The following is a 21,078-nucleotide window of genomic DNA, read 5'->3' as shown; positions in this document are numbered from 1 at the left end:
CGCCATCCTCGGGACAATCGCTACTCATCACCACAACCTGGATAAAAAAAGGTTAAAATCCAAAAAATTTTGCACCAAAAAAGGTCAAAATACGGAAAAATTTTCTCACAAAAATCACAAAAACGGTCAGATTCCCTGTTTCGATACTCAGATCTTCATAATGTATGCCGGCAAAGATCCTAATAAAGCAAGCATGAAACGAAAAGATCCAGAAGACTCGCAAATCCAGTCAAGCGATCTATGTTTTCCAGCTTTGGGAGACAAAAAAGCCAGCAAAGATCCGTTAATAATACAAGCACAAATATTCGATATCTCAGTACGAAAAGTATATATCGATAATGGAAGCGAATGCGACATTATTTATGAACATTGCTTCCTGCAATTACTAGAAGCAATAAAGGCAAGAATGACAAACCCTACAGGCCCACTCACAGGATTCGCCGGAAATCGCGTATGGCCCCTGGGGGAAATAGATCTCGATGTTACCCTGGGGAACCCTCCGTTTGCATGGACGGAAACCCTAGATTTCACTGTAGTACAAGCACCCTCACCATACAACCTTTTCCTGGGAAGACCAGCAATACAACAAATGGAGATGGTACCTTCCACAGTCCACGCCATGGTACTATTCCAAACGAAATCAGGCATCGGAATGATAAAATCAAGTTATGACCAGACAAAACAAATTAGTGAGGTTAAAAAATCAAAGGAGGAACCAGAAGAAGTGAAGACACCCAGCCAGAGCGATCAGGCTCAGGATAATGACAAGGTACTCGTGAACCTAGCCTTTCCTGATCAATTAATTACCATAGGGAAGGAGCTGCCAGAAGATTTCAAAAAGAAGTTACTCAAATTATTACAACAAAACATCGATATATTCACATGGGAATACGCGGATATGACAGGGGTCCCCAGGGTGCTCACCCTAGGGGAAGAGACCTTTGTTACGGAACACAGGTTGAATGAACCTAAAAGCATAGAACCTGTAAAGCAAAAGAAAAGAAGTTTATCAAATGACAGAGATGAGGCAGCATGCAAGGAAGTAGACGAGCTTGTATAAGCTGGAATCATAAGAGAAGCCACGTACCTTACGTGGATCGCAAACCTAGTAATGGTAAAGAAAGGAGACGGAGGCTGGAGAATGTGTGTAGACTTCACAGATATAAATAAGGCATGTCCAAAAGGCTGTTATCCACTACCAGAAATAGACTGGAAAGTTGAATCTTTAGCAGAACATAAATGGAAGTGCTTCCTAGATGCCTATAAAGGATACCATCAAATACAAATGGCTAAAGAAGATGAAGAAAAGACATCTTTTCATACAAGCAAAGGAACATTCTACTACACAAAGATGCCATTTGGGCTAAAAAACGCAGGAGCAACCTATCAACGACTCGTAGACAAAGCTTTCCACAAGCAAATCGGGAGAAACCTAGAGGTCTACGTAGATGACATGGTCATCAAAAGCAGAACGGAGGAAGAACTACTTGCAGACATTCAAGAAACCTTCGAAACACTACAAAAGATAAAAATGAAGCTCAACCCCCAAAAAATGCTCTTTTGGAATGGAGGCTGGGAAGTTCCTAGGGTACTATATCTCGGATAGGGGAATCCAAGCAAACCCATCTAAGGTAAACAAGATACTCAAACTACCAGCTCCAAAGATAGTAAAAGAGGTACGAAGCCTAAACGGCAAACTCGTAGCACTAAGTCGCTTTCTCTCAAAAGGAGCGGATAGGCAATTGCCATTTTCCAAAACACTAAAGAACCGCGGGGCCAAAAAAGGATTCGAATGGACAAAGGAGGCTGACGAAGCATTTGAACAAATGAAAAAGCATATAGCAGAACTCCCCACCTTGACATCCCCAAGGAAAGGAGAGACCCTGTACATATATCTCGCAGCCTCCACCGAATGCGTAAGCGCATTCCTATTAACAGAAAGGGACAGGAAACAAATGCCAATCTACTTCGTAAGCAGGATACTGCAAGGAGCAGAAGCAAACTACCCAGAGATGGGGAAGCTTGTGTTAGCACTTGTTCACGCAGCAAGAAGACTACGCAGGTACTTCCAAGGGCATCCAATTGTGGTACTCTCAGACAAACCGCTTAGACAAATTTTAACAAAACCAGAAAAATCGGAAGAATGGCAAAATGGGCAATCGAGCTAGGAGCATATGATATCGAGTATAGGGCAAGGCACGCAGTCAAAGGACAGATCCTAGCAGACTTCATTACCGAAATAAGGGAAACAGGAAATTCAGTAACTCACTCCACGACACTCACAGTGACTAGAGAAGCAGACTCTGAAACCTGGGAATTATACACTGACGGCATCAAGTTCAGAAGGCCGCGGGGCCGGAATACGCCTAGTAAGCCCAGACAAGCAAGAATACACATATGCCCTAAGATTCGAGTTCGAAACAACGAACAATGAAGCAGAATACGAGGCATTGATAGCAGGATTGGACCTGGCCAAAGACATGAAAATCAGAAGTATCAAAGCTTTCGTGGACTCCCAGCTCGTAGCCAACCAAGTAAAAGGTGAATACGAAGCCAAGGGAGAGATCATAAGGCTATATTTGGGAAAAACAAAGGAATTAATCGAGCAATTTGAAAGCTTCGACATCGAGCACATACGAAGAAATCAAAACAAAAAAGCCGATGCTCTAAGCAAGCTAGCCTCGTTAACATTTGAACACCTGGGGAAGAAAGTACTAATAGAGGTCCTGAAAGAAAGATCCATATACGAAAAGCGGGTGCATGATTTAGTTAAAGAAGATGGAAAAAACTGGATGACACCGATAATTGAATATTTGGTGAGCAGAATATTGCCAGAAGATGAAAGCGAAGCAAGAAAAATAAGAATCACAGCTCCACAATACAAGTTGATTGAGGGGAACCTTTACAAGAAGGCATTTTTGACCCCATGGTTACGCTGTGTGGGACCCAAACAGGCAGGAACAATAATTTTCATGAAGGAATCTGCGGATTACACGCAGGACCCAGGTCAGTGGCGACAAAAGCGCTACGCCTAGGGTATTTTTGGCCATCAATGCACAGAGAGGCAGCCAAGCTTTTGCAAAATTGTGAAGCATGTCAACTGCACGCAAACGTCCCGGGCTACCAAAGCAAGATATGACATCGGTAACATCTGCATGGCCATTTACAAAGTGGGGAATTGACATAGTGGGGCCACTACCAAAAGCACCAGGAAAGGTAAAGTTTTTAATTGTGGCTATTGATTATTTCACAAAATAGGTAGAAGCAAAACCTTTGGCAACAATAAATGGAAAAACAATTGAGAATTTCGTCTGGGAATATATAATCTACCGATTTGGGTTACCATAAATGATAGTCTCAGATAATGGAAAACAATTTGCGGAGGGTACATTCACAGAAATGTGTCAAAGGCTAAACATAAAGCAATCCTTCACATCAGTATATCACCCACAAGGGAATGGACAAGTAGAAGCAATCAACAAACAGATTGTGAAAGGCATGGAAAAAAGGCTGGGACGTAGCCATAGTGGCTGAGTGGATGAATTACCATTGGTACTTTAGGCACATCGTACAACACCCAAGCAAAGCAATGGGGAAACCCCATTCTCCCTAGCCTTTGGATCAGAAGCAGTCTTACCTGCGGAAATACAAGTCTCCACATGTCGAACGACAAACGTCAATGAAGAAGACAATAACACAGAAATGCGTATAAACCTCGACCTCTTAGAGGAAAGAAGGGAAATTGCTACAATAAGAGAGGCTGCGTATAAGCAAAGAATTGAGAAATATTACAACAAAAAAGTTCACCCAGACAGCTTCAAAGTCGGTGATTACGTTCTCAGGCTCAACAACGCAAGCCAGGTAGAATACCTGGGGAAAATGGGGCCAACGTGGGAAGGACCATAAAAAGTCGATAAAGTCATCGGAAATGGTACGTACAAGCTTTCAACGACAGATGGCAACCCCGTCGACAGGACATGGAACGCAACAAATCTGCGTAAGTTTTATTGTTAAACAAATATATATATATATATCTAATATATATGTATATGCATAAATAAAAAGAGAAAAGGAGAGAAGATCTTCAACTCTTATGTGCAAATGAATACTCTATTGTTGAACAAGAGAAAAGGAGAGAAGATCTCCAACTCTTACAAAATATCCTATTAAAGTACACTATTAAAGAATGGTGGGGACGCCTACCGGACTAATACAAGGACGGCTTACAAACCCTCCAGTGTACTAAAATTATGATTCATGGTGAAGAAGGGTCGCAACCTCACACACATAATTTTGAAAAGCCAAAAAAGGCAAAGCATACTATAATAAAGTCATGACTATAACAGAATGCATGCCTAAAAACGCCAAACAAGGCAATGGCATTTCAAAATCATACTCCTATGATTTTATCAAAGCATATGCCTAACTGCTGAAAAAGCAAGTGCATACAACAAAATTTTGAAAAAGGTAAATATGAGTGAAAGAGTAAAAAGGCAAATATTGTAACTCCCACAATGATATAGGGTACGATAGAAGCTCATGTATACAACTAAGGAAAGACATTGATGAAGCCGTCAAGACAGTACATTGGCATATATGGTGATAGGAATCCAACAACAACCAAGGCAAAAGATGACAGCTCCAACAGCTAATATTACGAAACGGGTAATAAAACACCCGATAAAAACCGGATGAAGAATCCGAGTATACCACTAAACACCGGATGAAGAATCCGGATACAAAAAAAAAAAAAACCAAACCAAAAACCGGATGAAGAATCCGAGTACAAAACCTAATAATCGGATGAAGAATCTGAGAACATGACTATGACCCAACCGACGAATCCGGGCATATTTTATAAATATCAAAATCTTCACAAGCAGCTTGGTCGACAAGAGACTTCCCGGAAAGCGGATTCACCTTGGTCAAGGGGTGTACAAAAGGAATTACTTCCGTCATTACCTTCTTATACTTCACTTGCAGAGCTAATAGATCGGAACGAAGAAGTTGCAACTGATTTTCTCTATTCACCATCCCATCTCGAGCGGTCTGCAGCTGGATATCTTTAATATCTAGAGCTCACTTCAAATTTTGAACATCGGAGGAGCAATCGTCGGAAGAAACAGAGGCAAAACCAGCGGACATGCCACAACCTTCAGAACGCCGCTTCAAGATTTTCGGATCCGACTGCAATCGGCGAATTTTTATCATATCCACATACGACCTAGCACCGAGCTTAAACTTCTGGCCAATAGTCTTTATCCGGCCATGCTTGCAGAAAACACTCCTCTTTTTCCGATAACCCCACTTCATTTATATATTTATGGAATCTATCAACAAAAGTGAAAAACAAAACCCTGAATCCAATTGCTTACCTTATATAGGGATACGGGACGCACTATCGACAATTTGCAAGAAGGGCCGTTCAATATTCGTTTTCGTACGAAATCGTCCCTCTCAACAGCCTTCTGAAAGACAGCGGACTCCTAGATGCAAACACGCAGGGTACGCTTGAAGTGTACAAAATGAATTATTCCCCAAGTTGGTCAAGTAGCATTTATCAAGAATCCTATATCTTAGGAAAGAAGATCAAATCAATCCCTTATTCTTAAAAGTGATATACACGGCCCGAAAAACCCTACTTGGGGAATAAGTCACGAACCCCCCATAAATAGGGGGAAGGATGGCTAGCATTACATCTTCGGCTAAGACTAACAACATGATCTTGGCATATCATATTATTAGTCTGGGGGGGCTTGATGGTGTACCCACCGTCACCCAGAATAAAGCTTCACCCTAGGTAGGCTTAAAGGTCACCCAGGATATCACATAGCCTGGGGAAAAGAAGATAAACACGAAAAGATACGATCATATCACTTCCTTAAATAAAGGAGATCGTTACCAAAGATAAAAGACGCGTGAGAGACTTATTCTCCACGAAAAAGTTAGCTATAAAAGGGGGAAAACCCTAATCATTATCATTATGCCTACTACGGGAAAAACCCTAAAACACATACACGATCCACGGGTAAAACCCCTAAGAGATCTAAACATAACTAAACCGGCGTACAAGGGAGGAAGACTCCTACCAATAGGGAATCGCCGTCCAACTCATCAAACACCTCCAAATCCTTTAACCTAATCCATTGTACAAATAGAGACATTCCACAACTTAAGAGAAAAAAAACCAACAAATGCTATGTGTTATTGCATTTTATCAGTCAAATTGTTTCACTAACATTTCAAACAACCTTTAATTAGTCGTCGATTGATAATGAGATAAATGACAAGTAAAGGGAATAGGATTTACCGATAAACCCTTAAGTACCTACACCAGCAAAAGTACACATGGGTCTCCGAGTGACTTTGTCAAGATCACACGGACCTAAACAACACAACTGCGTAATATGAGTAATCATTTAGGGCGGAACCAATGAACAACAAGGGTGGTCACCGCCCCCAACTGAGTTTTGTAAGTCATATTTATTTTCTTTCTTTATGCTCATTAATTTTCATTATCCCACCAAAGTTAAATATTCCAGTCAAATTTAGTAATATAAACCTAAAATTTATCTACTTTGGACTCTCTTCTTCACCCCCTCCATATTGGGAAAGGATTCCCTCAAGTTACTAATAACTTGATAGGTCAAGTTAGAGTAATTTTGACCCTTGATTTAAAATCAAGGTTCAAGATTTATCCAACTTGACGTCAAGTTGGGTAACTTGAGGGTAGAGCTGACAATTTCCGACACGGACCTGTTAGCACGACACGACACGACCTAGTTTTTTCATGTTTCATGTTTGGCCTTAACGTGTTTCGTGCCTTAACAGGTCCAGACCTGTTAAGACATGAATAGTTATCTTGTCTTAACAGGTCCAGACTTGTTAAGACACGATATGACACGATAAGACAAGTAGTATATATATGGACATATTAAAGACACGTTAAAGACCTGTTAAAGACACGTTAAAGACCTGTTAAAGACACGTTAAAGACCTGTTAAAGATACGTTAATACACGATAAGACACGATAAGACACGTTAAGACACGATAAGATACGTTATTAGGTCCCTTAACAGGTCCCTTATCGTGTAACTTTTAACAAGTCTCTTAACAGGTCCCTTATCGTGTAACCTGTTAAAAATCGTGTCGCGTTCGTGTTTGGAGAAACTGAGATGATTAGCTATCGTGTCGTGTTCGTGTTTAACCCTATCGTGTTCGTGTCTTATCGTGTCGTGTCGGACACGATATGCCAGCTCGACTTGAGGGAATGCACTCCCCTCCACGTTATGTATAACTTCCATTATAGCTTCCCTTTATTTTGAAGACTTTCATGTTTACCCTTTTATTTTACAATTTATCATTTAAGGCTTTAAACTATAACTTTTAACTTACAGAAAAGAAAAGACATTACACTATCGATATGTTTAGCGAAAAATTTAGGCCCCAAAGTTTCTGAATCCACCACTTAATACTATTACCGTATATTGGTTATAATCACCATTGTAAACACCCACAACAATAAACATAAGCTAAAGTAAAAGAACAAAAACAATCAACGGAGTTTAACGTAGTATATATTATCTATACCTTTTGAGTATGTAAACTTACTTTACATTCTCGCGAAGTCCAACGCGATCAGCTTAGCTTCATCTTCGGGTTTACATCTTCACGCCCCAACACGTACTTAACCCAAGCTTAATCTAGAATAGTGATCCCTAAGACACATGTGATACTCAAAGGTCCAATAAAAGAAGACCACCTGGCCCAGAACATGTTGCAGCTTATTGAGATGGTGTGTAAGGTATAAGGTTAGCCTGTGTAATCACTGTCACTCATAAGTATCGTATCCACGTAAGGAGACATGATGATAGCATGAAACCTGAAATCAATATATATACCAACAACAGTAGTCTTTATGGAGCATATGACACAACATTCAAAGGGGATAAATTTCTTTGTCAAATTCATGGCTTCATATAATACACATATTGCAGAAGGCAGTGTTTCATTAAGACAACAACTGAATCTGATAATGAGTCAACTTGATACTAGAAATGTGGACATCAAAATGTTGACTAGTTAGATAAATGTTTAGAAAAAGTAGTGTACATTAAAAGTTAACTGTTTTGTTTAGACTATTTATAATGTTTGAGACGCCCTTACACACCCTTGGCCCCGTTACGTAAGACTCATATCCTTACAAATCCTTAAACAAACTTTATTTACACTCTCTGTCAATATAAACCATTTAGGATGCACTATTCAATAACCCATGTGCTTATTGGACTCCCATTCTTGTATGGCATCTCTTTCTTGATCCCAATGCTACAAATGATAGAATCATAGAATCCCAATGCTCAAGTTATCTCAACCATATATATTTGTAACGTGTGTAACTGTGTAAGTATATACGAGTAAATTTATAGATCATTTTTTATGCTATTAGCTAAGGGTGTTGGCAACCCAATCACTCACCCCTCACCCACCAGTTACTTCCAACCAATCACTTTATGCCACCTCAAACCCATAACTCACTCACCACTCACTCAATTTTTGATGGCATTGCCACCACTCACTACAATTTTATTTTTATTTTTAAAACTAAAATTACATTATTAAAAAACATTATATAATATTACAAAAACATAAAAAACACTACATTAATAATACTAAAACACATAAAACAAATATGAAAAAAACATAAACCAAATACTAGTTCTCCTCCTCAATGTCAAGGTCGTGCTGGGTCGGCTGGAGGTGTGCCAAGTTTTGATCCGCAATATGCTATGTCAGATCATTTCGGAGATGGAAGTGTGTCTCCTCGTCTTTTATCTCCGGTAAGCCGTCCCAGTGACTACTCGGCTGGACTACGGGATCTCCTATATGAACCAGACTAACCGCACGACCGTTATCTTTGATAATCATGTTGTGCATTATCACACACGCATACACCAAATTCCTAATTGTTTTGATCGAACGTTGACGAAATGGTCGAGCAAGGATACCCCATTTTTGCTTAAGAACACCGAAAACCCGTTCAACATCCTTGCGAGCCGACTCTTGTGCTTTTTTGAACATTTTTTCTTTCGGATCAGTAGGATATTTGTACGCCTTAACAAACGTAGACCACACAAGATATATGCCATCGACTAGATAGTAGCCACGTTTGTACGTATGCCCATTTACAGTGAATGGGCAGTTAGGCGCAATGCCCATACGCTCAGGGAGGAACAAGGGAGACTGTTGCATAACGTTGATGTCGTTTAGCGAACCTGGAGGACCAAATAATGCGTGCCATATCCACAAATCTTGAGACGCCATCGCCTCCATCGTAATAGTGGGGTGTTCATGATGACCTCGCTTATATTGACCCCTGAACTCGTTTGGACACATTTTCCAAGCCTAATGTGTACAATCTAGACTGCCGATCATCCCAGGGATGTGATGTCTCTCTTCGTGCGCTTCATATAACCGTAGTATATCATGGGTTGTAGGTCTACACAGAAACTCTGTATCATACGTCTGAACAATAGCGTAACAAAACATTTGTAGGCATTCACGTGACGTTCGTTGTGCCATCTCTAAGTACTCGTCGTACTCATCTGGCGTATTACAGGTTGCGGGTTGCCTAATTGCAGATGTACACTTTTGAATAGGTGTGAAACTTTTTTTTCAGTCGAGCATCGTATGACTCCTGGAAATAGGAGTATCTCGCCTCAAGATCTCGAACGATTTTTAAAAACAAGTGTTTAGCCATGTGATACCTATCTTCGAAAAAATCACTATCGTATTTGGGTTACAAAAGTAGTCGCGATGCAACCTTTGTGAAGCGGCCCAATGGTCACGATTGACGACTCTGCGCCTTGACCTAGAACTTTCAGCTTCGCCCTCCTCAATCGCGGCTGCAAACACCTTTAGACTACTATGGTCTGACCACTTGAACGGCTCATCTAGCAAAGTGGTAGAACCAGTTCTTTTTTCCATTATTGTTTGATAAGATTTGTAATTTTTTAAAAGAAAAGTGTATTGTTTTTGTGTGTGTTTGAATATGTGTTGTTTGTGTGTATGAAAGAAGATGCATGTATATTGATATATATATATATATATACTAGCACGGTACCCACGCATGCAGCGGTGGTTGTGGCGACGACGATGTGGTGGTGGGACCAATGTTGGTGGTGGAGGCGACGTCGAGTGCTCTAGATAATTGATACAAAAGTAACTGATGTAAAGGGTTAATGAAAGTATTTTAAAAGTAAAGGTCTGAATGTCTGATAGTGTAATTTAATCATTAAAGATATTTTTAGATAATTTTTTAATGTACTTTTAAAGAGAGGATTGTATTTTTTTATTAGATAGTATAAAAATATAGATTAGGTGTATCTGGGAATTAAGGCCTTGTTTCTTTTTTACTTAATAAACTTAATAGTTAAGAACTTAATAATTCAGTCAAATATCATGTTTCTTTTTTGACTTAATACACAAAAATAACCGTCAATTACCTATAGTTTACTTAATACACACAGACATTCTTAATGCATTCAGCCACTTAATACACTCAGCACTTAATGACTAAAAAAAAAAACCGGGTCCTAAGATTAAGAAATAGGGGTATTTTAGGTATAAAAAAGCGCTGAATTTTCTAAAATAGGAGAATTCAATATGCTTTATAAAAGGTTATATATATAGGGAAAAGTTAAATTAGGGACTCCTTATTTTAGGGACTGTTAGGGACTCCTTCTACCTCCTCCTCCGGCCTCCACCACCACCATCTCTGACCACCACCACCACCATCATCTCCGACCACTACCATGATCCTCCGGCGACGGCGACCATCTCCGGCGAGACTTACACGTGTGTAAGTAACTTACACATGTTTTAAGTACAATTTTTTTTAGGTAGATCACCCATCACCGGTCACCCCCTATGACCTATCACCCTCTATGACCTATCACACTATGACCTATCACCCTCAATGACCTATCACCCCCACCAGCTTTGGTTTATGAATATCCTTAAGGGCGAAGCCCGCTCCGAATCATAACTTTTTTTCAACTTACACATGTAAGTCTCGCAGGAGATGTCGTTGGAGATGAATATGGCCAGAGATGTCGTCGGAGATGATAAGTGGTGATTAGATCTGATGAAAATTGACGGTCTGGATCGAGTCCCTAACAGTCCCTAAAATAAGGAGTCCCTAATCTAACCCACCATATAAGGAGTCCCTAATATATATATATATACAGTGAAAAGTTATTTTGAGAACCATTTTTTTGCGAGAACCTTTAAGAACTTTTCAAATCAAGCCCAACCGATGATTATTCTTTACATGAAAATTATTTTTTGATTGTTTTCTGAATAACTTATGTGTAATTTTGGAGTTTATTGTAACATCCCAAACTTTTTATTTAACAATTGACCTGAGTCGTTAAGTCAACATTACGTGTCCGTTAAGCCTATACATGATTTAATGGCTATATGTGTTTAATGTGTTATATGTGTCAAGCTTTAGTGCCTTAATGATTAATGTGCTAAAGTGCTTAAGATATGTTTTATATGTCTTTTGATGTGCTTAAAGTATTTAATGTGTTGTAAGTATTCCCAATAGGTGTTTTGAGTTAAATATGAGCCATAAGGAAGCCTAAGGACTAGTTTTGACATAGGTGGAAACTAAAAAACGGGATTAGGGTCTTGGAGCAGGTCATTAGCTTCTAATTACTCATATTATCCTTTTCTCTTTGAGCCTTAACCATTCCCCATTGCCATAATCAATTCCTTGTTCGATTTCATCTTCGTTTGGTTGATTCGAGAGTGTTTTGATCAAGTTTTTACATTCTCCTTATAATCTCTAGGTATCCCAGGTATAATAACATTGATTTCATGTCCTTTCAATCCCTTGATTCGATTCATAACTGATCTAGGTCTTTAGAGGGTTGATTGGAGTCAAAAACGTGAGTTTTAATCGATTCGGTAACCTAAAATGATTGTTGTTGTGTTGCAAATTAATTGGATGTTGAGGGTTGTTTTCATGACATCATTAGAGTCTTAAAATGATGAATTTTGAGGGTTAAAAGTCGTTCATAAGGTTTGGGGTCGTTTGGGGTGTGTTTGGTTAAGTTTTGGAGGTTAAACAATGAGGTTTGTGCAGAAACGGGGCTAGCTGCGGCGCAGCTACTAAGCTGCGGCGCAACTGGAAACCAGTGACACATAGCTGCGACGCAACTTAGTAGTTGCGACGCAATAGCGACGGAATTTTCAAATGGCCATAACTTTTGAACTGTAACTCCGTTTTTAACAAATAAGCTATCCACGGAATCGTAAGAGAGTCTACTTTCTAATGGTTATGTTTTCAAAAGATGATTGTGATGTCAAGTTTCCAGAAAGGTTAATATAGTGAGTGAATGTCGAGTTTCGTCGAGTTTTGTAAGCTTTAAAGTACTAATCGAATGTCCGATGCATCAAGCCTTGTCATGGGTCATGTTTATAGATACTTAGGCTTGATTCATGAACAAAAGTAAGTAGGTACTTGTTTAGCTTATTATATCGTTTAATGATTATAGGTAGTCGGGAATACTTGCAAAGCTCGGTAACTTACGTTATCATTTTGTACGCTTCTAAGAGGTAAGATACACTACTTTGACATGCTGAGGGTTCAACAAAAGATGGTTTCTTATAATAGCTTCCATTTGATATCTTGATCGTTTATGGGTAATCGGGATACATGGGAGGTGATATGGGCTATGTAATGACATTTGAGGCCTGATATGCAGTCCCTATGATATGAAATGAAATGAAATGATATGATATGATATGTTTTGAGATGTATTGTATGGTGCATGTTTGTATGGCTTATTAATCTAGTTCACTAGACTCTTTAAGTTGCCATGTCACGTGCACGTTTAAGGGCCCAAACGTAAAAGATGATTATGTGTTATGTTTAGGTAATGTAGATTCCTGAACTATATGTAATGTAAATCGAGCTCGTATATGATATGAAAGTGTTAAGCTTAACCCGTACTTGCCCTTGCCCGGTGAGTACGTATATGGTTGCTTGGGTGGCTCCTTGCAACATAATTACGTGGTTAGAGTATCTCCGGGTGGCGTGATTAACCACCAATGTCTTGAACATACGGACTACTCCTGGATTGGCTTGCCATTCCTTAACGACACTGATGGACCGCCGTAAGGCTTATCCATCCAGTCGGGTGTGAGGTCCCCGTTAGGTCTTTTGACCGCCTACACACAAACTTACACCTTATATGATATGAGTGACTTATGTCACACCTGAAATGATGTTATATGTGATGATGAAAAGATGATTAGGCACATCTAAGACGAACAATCCTATACGAATGATGTTTATGGCTATATGAGATGTTATGTGCCTTAATGATGAAATATGACTTTTAATACGTTTTAATTGGACAAATGTTTTTATAAGCTCGTGTTATCTTACTTAGCTAATTCGTTAGCTAACAGTTGTTTCTTGAAATGTGTTGTTCCTTCAGGTTTAGAAAGCTTTGAGTGTTGATGAATAAAGAGCGAGGCATGGGTAGATTGTTTGAAAAGGATTATAGTTTACCCATAGTGGCTGCTCCTTTAGACCTTTGAATTTTATGTTTAGATATTTATGAATTGTATTGACTTGTGATCGGTTGTTTTATGTTGGGCAACCGATGGATTTCCATTTAGACTTGTTTCAATGATATGGCTAGTAACACCGTTTGATGAATAAACCAAACTGAAATTATTGGTTTGGACTTTTAAATGTTTTTCCGCTTTCTTTGACACCGTTAGGTGAAAGCTCTTGGAAATCCTTGTTTTTAAATGATGGGTGTTACATTTATAATTGTGTGGAGGCATGAATTATCATCCGTTATACAATTAGGTGGAGATTTGGATTCTTGATCACATATGCACGAATATTGCTATGATTACATGTGATCGACTTGCATACATGTGATCATAGCTATATTCGTGCACATGTGATCAAAAATCCAAATTTACACATAATTGTATAACGATGATAATCCATGCCTCCACACAATTATAAACTTCAAAATTACACATTAGTTATTCAGAAAATAATCAAAAAATAATTTTCATGTAAAGAACAATCATCGGTTGGGCTTGATTTGAAAAGTTTTCAAAGGTTCTCGCAAAAAAAGTTCTCAAAATAACTTTACCCTATATATATATATATATAAACTGGAAAAAAAGAAGCAAATAGCCGTTTGCAACGGTCAAATAGGCATAGAAAACTGAACCACTCACTCTTCAAAATGAGTGTTCCCACCACTCACTTTGCTTCACGCGTGGGTCGTCCCACGTTGGCTATCGTGTGCAAGTGATCGGTCGGACGCCTCACTACCGCGAGCACTTAGCGTTGCCAACGCCCTAATAAAACTTGTTTATTTTTGGTTTTTTTATACTCAGGTTAAACTTTATGGCGGTGTTCGAGTAATGGAAGCAAGGTACATGAGCGACTATTATCTGATATGTTTTGTAAAGGTATAGATTGGAGGGAATACCCCGATCCCTGGAACCGCATTGGTTCCGATACTCGCAGGCCGCACAACCAGTATCTCATTGAAATCCCTCCACCAAATACCACCACAACGGAATAAATCCTCATGCCTTCTAGCCGAGAGACTCGAACCTGCGCCCCATATTGGTAAGGGTACACATGGTGGGGCCCGACTTTGTAAGGGACGGTTGGCTACTGGGCTATCAACCTAGTGGTTTATTATCTGATATGTTCTCCAGTAACAAAATTGGTAGCACATATCATACTATTTTTAAAACGTTGTACTTTAAGAATTTATGGACATATAATACAATTGTTAATGATAAGTAATGATTTGGATTTAGCTAAAGATTCGATTACAATCTCGAGCCTATTCTCTGTAAGACTACCCCAGTATACCGGCACACGCAAACGGAACCTATGCCCTGATAGAAGTGATAGTGATGGATTACTTCTTGTAAGTTCATATTTTTGTTGTACTTGAAGATAACGAGTGGCAAAATGGAGCAAAACACGACCTTTGTAGTGTAAAAAACCAATTAAAACAACTAAATCTAGGTCGAGAAGCTCAATTAGCTTATTTACGCAAACGACCGTCACGTCAAAGAAATTAGATAGAGGGTTAAGTTCTAACGTTTCCAAGGAGATGTGATGAATGCCCATTTGAGGCTTGAGCCGATCCCAATCCTCCGTGATTGGGTCATTGGTTAGTTCAAAAAAACTCAATCTAGATAGATAACGGAAATTCATAAGCAGAACACAATCAACACCCAGAAATGGTGAAATTCATGTTCTTATTTGCATTCTCACCAAGGAAAACAGAAACTCCCTAAGTAAACTAAAATTTAAGAAACAAGCCTGGATCATAAAATCAGAAGGCATGCAATAAACGTCACATTTCTGGGCATTTTACAACTGTTACAACAATGACAGACGAAAATAACTAATGCGATTCTCATATTACCGCTTTAGAATTTAGGCTTACAAATACAATACCAAAGGTGACCGTCCACCCCCCTTCACGGATGCAGAGTTACCCTTCAATTTTTACTGCATAAAAGAAAAACACAAGATATCTAAGCACATATTGCCGAAGAAACCAACAAGTTCTATGCTTTATTAATAAACAGTGCATTAGAAAGAAGAAGGTCAATCTGCTAAAAAAAAAAATAAAGTCAGAATTGCAGTTGGGTCTGCAAGTTAAAAGAGAAAGCATGGATTTCTAACCTCTGCATCTTCTACACCAGATTTGGTGATCTCCATCTTTTGGTCATCTGCAAACACGAGAACAAGTGAGACAACAAATAAAACCAGATGTAATCGATTGGAAATTAAAAGTTATAGATGTGTTATACCTCCATCCTCTGGAATGTCAGAAGTCCACAAAGTGAGGTTATCCCTCAGGAGCTGCATAATCAAAGTGCTATCTTTGTATGATTCCTCACTCAGAGAGTCGAGCTCTGAGATAGCTTCATCAAAAGCTTGTTTTGCCAGGTGGCAGGCTCTGATAAACCAAACGATTTAGTAAGATATTTCATAACTAATATACATTAAGATTTATAAGAATTCCACATTACCTTTCCGGAGAGTTCATGATCTCATAATAGAAGACAGAGAAGTTCAGAGCCAAACCCAATCGAATGGGATGAGTAGGAGATAGTTCCTCTGCAGCAGTAGAAGCCAACTGTAGAAAACATAACTCACCACGTCATTATTCGGACAAAGTAAGCCCCTTATACTGCTTATAAACCTTCTTATACCATTTAGGCATTTAGTAACTTCCGCAGTATTGGGAAATCATTAAATATATAAACTGATATCACGATACCTTTTCAGATCGCAAGTAAGTTTACTACATGGAATGCTTGTGTAAGTGATAACTATGGAATAAAATAGCTTGTTACCTGATAAGCCTTCAGCGACTGGTCAGCTGCTTCTTTTTTGTCACTACCAGACTTGAACTCTGCAAGATACCTATAATAGTCTCCTTTCCTGCATTTTTGCAAAAACTGATATCATATATTTAGAATCTAAAAACTAACGGTCATCTTGGAATTACCCTACTTGAAAAAAATAAAGTTCGGTTGAAGATTCGTATCTTTTTCATATCATGTGATTCATGTCAAGTATATATTCACAGCACAATTTCAAGACCACATGCCCCACACAAATTCATAAAGCAATAACAATTAACTACCACAAACAAATGTACAAGAGTGTTTTTTTGGACCTCACACTTTTTGTCATAAATGATACTCACATCTTATAGTAGAAAACAGTAGATTCTCCAGCGGAGGAAGATGGAATCAGATGCTCATCAATCACAGTCATGATATCGCCACAAATATCAGACAGCTCTGTTTCCACCTTCTGCCTGTATTCCTTAATTCGCTTTACATTAACTTCATTGCCTCTTGACTCCTCTTTTTGCTCAATGGAAGACAATATCCTCCATGATGCCCTACGTGAACCCACCACATTCTTGTATCCAACTGACAGCAGATTTCTCTCCTCAACAGTCAATTCAATATCCAACTGTGCAACTTTCTTCATTGCATCCACCATCTCTAAACAAAACAAAAGATCACCCTTTATATCATAAAGACTCGAATAAAACATCATATGACAGATTAACTCGAATTAAACATCAATTGACGTATTAAGTACTACAGTTTTTATATAGGGTTAGTCATCTAAAATAAAAGTTACTTTTCATCCACCATGTCCTTTTTCTACGATTTAACCATCTGGGTTACAACCCAGTGGCCACCTGCCCCCCTAAAAAGCGACTTGGTGGGAACACCACCCAGGTTCGAATCCCTGCAAAAGCATATTCAACCAGCCAAGGTTTCTAGGGTCTCACCGCCAGGCAGCGTTGTAGGGTCGCTAGTTTGAGAGGAAAAATTTCTCTATGGGACTAAGGGGTTTCTAGGCATTTACCTTTTTTTTTTTTTTTTCCTTTTTCTACGATTTCATGTCCTGAACAAAACATCACACTTTTGAAATTTTTTTAACCACTAGATAAGCTAAACAAAGGAAAAGACAATCAAATCCTGTTGACCGGGATAAGAAATTGTTGATATGACAACATTTGGGTTCTCTACTAACTTACGTTTCACATGCGGAAAATTTAGCAATTACGGTAGTAAAGAATCCACACATCACTACCACACGTTAACAAACTTAATCATGTCACTAGTTTCACTAAATTTTATCGCCGAATCCAAATTACTCAATGGTTGAACAACTTTGACTAATTGGATGGTATCCCCTTCTCAGACAATGAAAAATTGAATAGTATCTTCTTTTCTTATATACTAACTTCATTAGATAGTTTACCTACCCATAAATCTCCCTCCAGACCTCTATATTTACCATATTACCATCAGCTGGATGTTTCGAAAACGGTCAACGCTCATCCTTCACATCTCTCTCTTTAACTAATTAATTTTCATCCTTATACTAGATAATAATTACTACATATTCCTATACAATAGTGATCAATTAATTCCTAAACAAAATAAGTAATATCATCATCTATTTATAAACAAATATATATATATATATATATACACAGTATTTCATATGATCTAGAATATAATTCACTAATTAAAACTTATCAACTCAAAATAACATCTGTCATAATTCTATTGGCATATATTATATATATATATATTATATATATATGTATATATATAGGAGAAAATGGATCTGTTACCGTCATAGCGTTCAGCTTGCTCGGCGAGCTTGGCGACATAGATGAAGTTTTCGCGTTCAGCAGAAGCAGCAGCCATGGATTTGATGCCTGATATCTCTCTCTTTCAGCTTGAAATTTATTACTATTTTTTGTCTGAGATTTTTTTTGAGTTTTTTTTAGTTAAATAAGGAAGAGAAACGCGGAAAGATGCGTTTGTGTGTGTGTGTGTGTTAGCTGTATGTATATATCTGTAAGTATAATAAAGTTTAATATAATAAATGAATGGAATGTTTTATTCTAGACATCAAAGTTTTATTTTTCTCACTTGTTCCACAATATTGTATAGACGGAATGGTTTGACACATTGGGATATTGTGTAAAAATCTAGGCGAAATAGTGAAGTTACGTGTGAAGTTTTTGAAACTATAAAGTCGATATTATTGAAAAGTAGTGTCGATTGAATGATTTATAAGTTTATAGACTATAATGTGGAAGAAAAAGGAGAATTAAAGGAAGGGAAATTAAAAAACATATGAGAAAGAGTTTGAACATATGATTAGTAATCATAGGTGATATATGATCATGGGCGGAACCACATACAACTTAGGGGTAGTCAGGGCTACGGGTCCGCTAAATTCATGCAGGATAAATTTTTCAAAAAATAATGTATTTTTTGTTGGTGCTATGGGTCAAATAAATATGTGATACCGGTCAATGTGACAAAATTTAAACTTTTGAAACATTTTTCTATCAATAAAACTTATAAAAACGTATATGTACAACTAAATGATAAATAAAAACTACTAAAAAAGCAAAAAAAAAAACATTATAAATAGCCAAAAATCATTTAAAAAAAAACGCTAAAAGTCGTAACAATTTAGTCGTTATCATTGTTATTGTTACTTAATGTCGATACAAGACTAGTAGAAAAAAAATAATTTGTGCTACTGGTCACTTTTGTTTATGATTTCGCCACTGTGATCATGATCATAGATTCATAGGTCATAACTCATAAGAACTACCATAACACATGTTAACATCTGGCTAGGTTTCTAAAAGTCATGAGATTACATTTGGCTAGTTTTCTAAAATCTTGAGACTAGAATTGTATATATGGTGCGTTTCATCTAAAATGGTTAATTTATGGTCTATATTAGTTATTGAAATGAAATGCTCAACTTCGTTGTAGAAGTTTTAAGTTGGAATGGCTTTGTAAAAAAGGGCACGCTTAGTACTATCTGAAGTAGATAATGTGATCTTCGTCTAGCTAAGTGCCTGAGGGTACAACTCTCATTTAAAGAAATGTGTAGTTGGACGATGTGTTAGCTTGGTATTATCTGGACGATTGCAAAGGCGTGGAACTAATAAGAGGAGCTAGATCGTGCTATAATCAATACACAACTTGTTATCTAAGTTTTTGTTTTTAACGTTAAATCAACATGCTTTTCTTCCATCGATCTCTTCCAACCAAGCAACTAGCCTTTTCTAATGTCAAATCATGGCTCCATCAATACAGGGAAGATTGTTACCAAACATGCCAAAAATCATTATTTGGTTCGATCAACATACATAAGTGGGAGCAAATCTATGACACCTTTATATGTAGATGCTACTAATAATGGTTATAATTAGAAGTATGTATTAGATAATATCACTATTAAGCTTTGAGTGATTACAAAGAACGATAAGTATGACATTTGATGATAAGTTAATATCGATTAAATAGATATATCTCCAATCATTTATCATAAAATATAATTACTTAAAGTGGTAAGAACTAGTATAACTATAGCATACAAATAACGGATCACCTAAGCTATGTAATATATAGTTGATCGAAACTAATGAAAAGTGTCCAGTTTATACAAGAAAACATTTTAGTGGTGAAGACGATAAATTCCATTATGTACGGGCATGGATTGATAAAAAATAACACAAACTCTGTGGTGAAAGTGTAAAATTTAAAACTTAATGGGGTCCTAATAGAGCTTTACAGTATTAAATGATTAATGATGTCGTTGATGCACTGCAAGTGGACTGAAAACGACAAAAGGGACCCACAGGGGTGGACATTTTAGCATGACTACCACTCATGGTGCGCCACATCAGACAGGCTCGGCACGTGCTAATTTGTGTTAATAGCAACTCAGACCCTCTACTTATACTATTTAGAAGTGACGACTCAAAGTCTTTCAATATGAAATTTAGAGGATAAATCATTTTCAAAAACTCGCGTATAATACAATAATTTCTTAGGCTAAGTTCGATACAAGATAACATTTTATCTTGATTTTTAGTGGAAAAAACCTCTTTTCATTTTTTTTAAATGTTTGATTCATACAAATATCAAACAAAAAATGAAAATTGAAAGTTTCGAGTGGTTTAACACATTATTAAGAATTCCACATGGATTCTTCAGTTGGAACTTAAAACTCATCCACAACCTGGAAATCTCATACATATTTCTTTAAAGAACAAAAACTGATAATGGACGATTCGTGTAATTTATCTAAATAACACGAGAGGGTGAATTGGCATATACGTTATTTATGTTGAGTGTAGAAACTTTACAGTAAACAAAAACTTACACAAATTTTCCTGAATTGAGCATCCAAACGAGCATGTTTACAAACAACAAGTTTCAAATAAGATAACTACAAAATCAATATCAACATAATAAATAAACTAGCAATTAGTAACCATAATATGTATCATTTCTTGCACAAATTGCAAATCGCCTGACCGCCTAGCAATTATAGGTGGCTTACAAGTAGTTTGATCAACTAAAAACACATTGTTAGTCTAGATGGGTGTTTAAAATATTATCTAGTCATATATTCGTGCGATGCA

The 21,078-nt window shown here is 37.6% G+C and overlaps 2 protein-coding genes across 2 annotated transcripts; both read right to left on the bottom strand.

Moving 5' to 3' along the window:
* Positions 1-8,788: 8,788 nt before the first annotated feature.
* LOC122591946 lies at positions 8,789-9,334 on the bottom strand. The gene has a single exon (XM_043764168.1). The coding sequence runs from the start codon at positions 9,332-9,334 to the stop codon at positions 8,789-8,791; it is 546 nt and encodes a 181-aa protein (XP_043620103.1).
* Positions 9,335-15,397: 6,063 nt separating this feature from the next.
* LOC122590659 (14-3-3 protein 9-like) lies at positions 15,398-18,452 on the bottom strand. The gene is made up of 7 exons (XM_043762836.1): positions 18,250-18,452; positions 16,792-17,098; positions 16,436-16,523; positions 16,109-16,215; positions 15,887-16,035; positions 15,759-15,805; positions 15,398-15,581 (listed from the first exon to the last, which is right to left on the bottom strand). Exons 1-7 carry the CDS (start codon positions 18,323-18,325, stop codon positions 15,579-15,581), a joined length of 777 nt encoding a protein of 258 aa, XP_043618771.1. The 5' UTR covers positions 18,326-18,452; the 3' UTR covers positions 15,398-15,578.
* Between the last annotated feature and the right edge of the window lie 2,626 nt (positions 18,453-21,078).

Source organism: Erigeron canadensis, chromosome 3 (genome assembly GCF_010389155.1).
Source record: "Erigeron canadensis isolate Cc75 chromosome 3, C_canadensis_v1, whole genome shotgun sequence".
NCBI lineage: Eukaryota > Viridiplantae > Streptophyta > Magnoliopsida > Asterales > Asteraceae > Erigeron > Erigeron canadensis.
The sequence above is the reverse complement of the archived record's forward strand: the minus strand, read 5'-3'. Positions and strand labels throughout refer to the sequence as shown.

Coding starts and splice junctions, on each gene's coding strand:
- LOC122591946 (XM_043764168.1), bottom strand. CDS start 9,334: ATGGAGGCGATGGCGTCTCAAGATTTGTGGATATGGCACGCATTATTT.
- LOC122590659 (XM_043762836.1), bottom strand. CDS start 18,325: ATGGCTGCTGCTTCTGCTGAACGCGAAAACTTCATCTATGTCGCCAAG. Junction 17,099..18,249: donor GCAAGCTGAACGCTATGACG/GTAACAGATCCA, acceptor TGTTTTGTTTAG/AGATGGTGGATGCAATGAAG. Junction 16,216..16,435: donor AGTCGCTGAAGGCTTATCAG/GTAACAAGCTAT, acceptor TGTTTTCTACAG/TTGGCTTCTACTGCTGCAGA.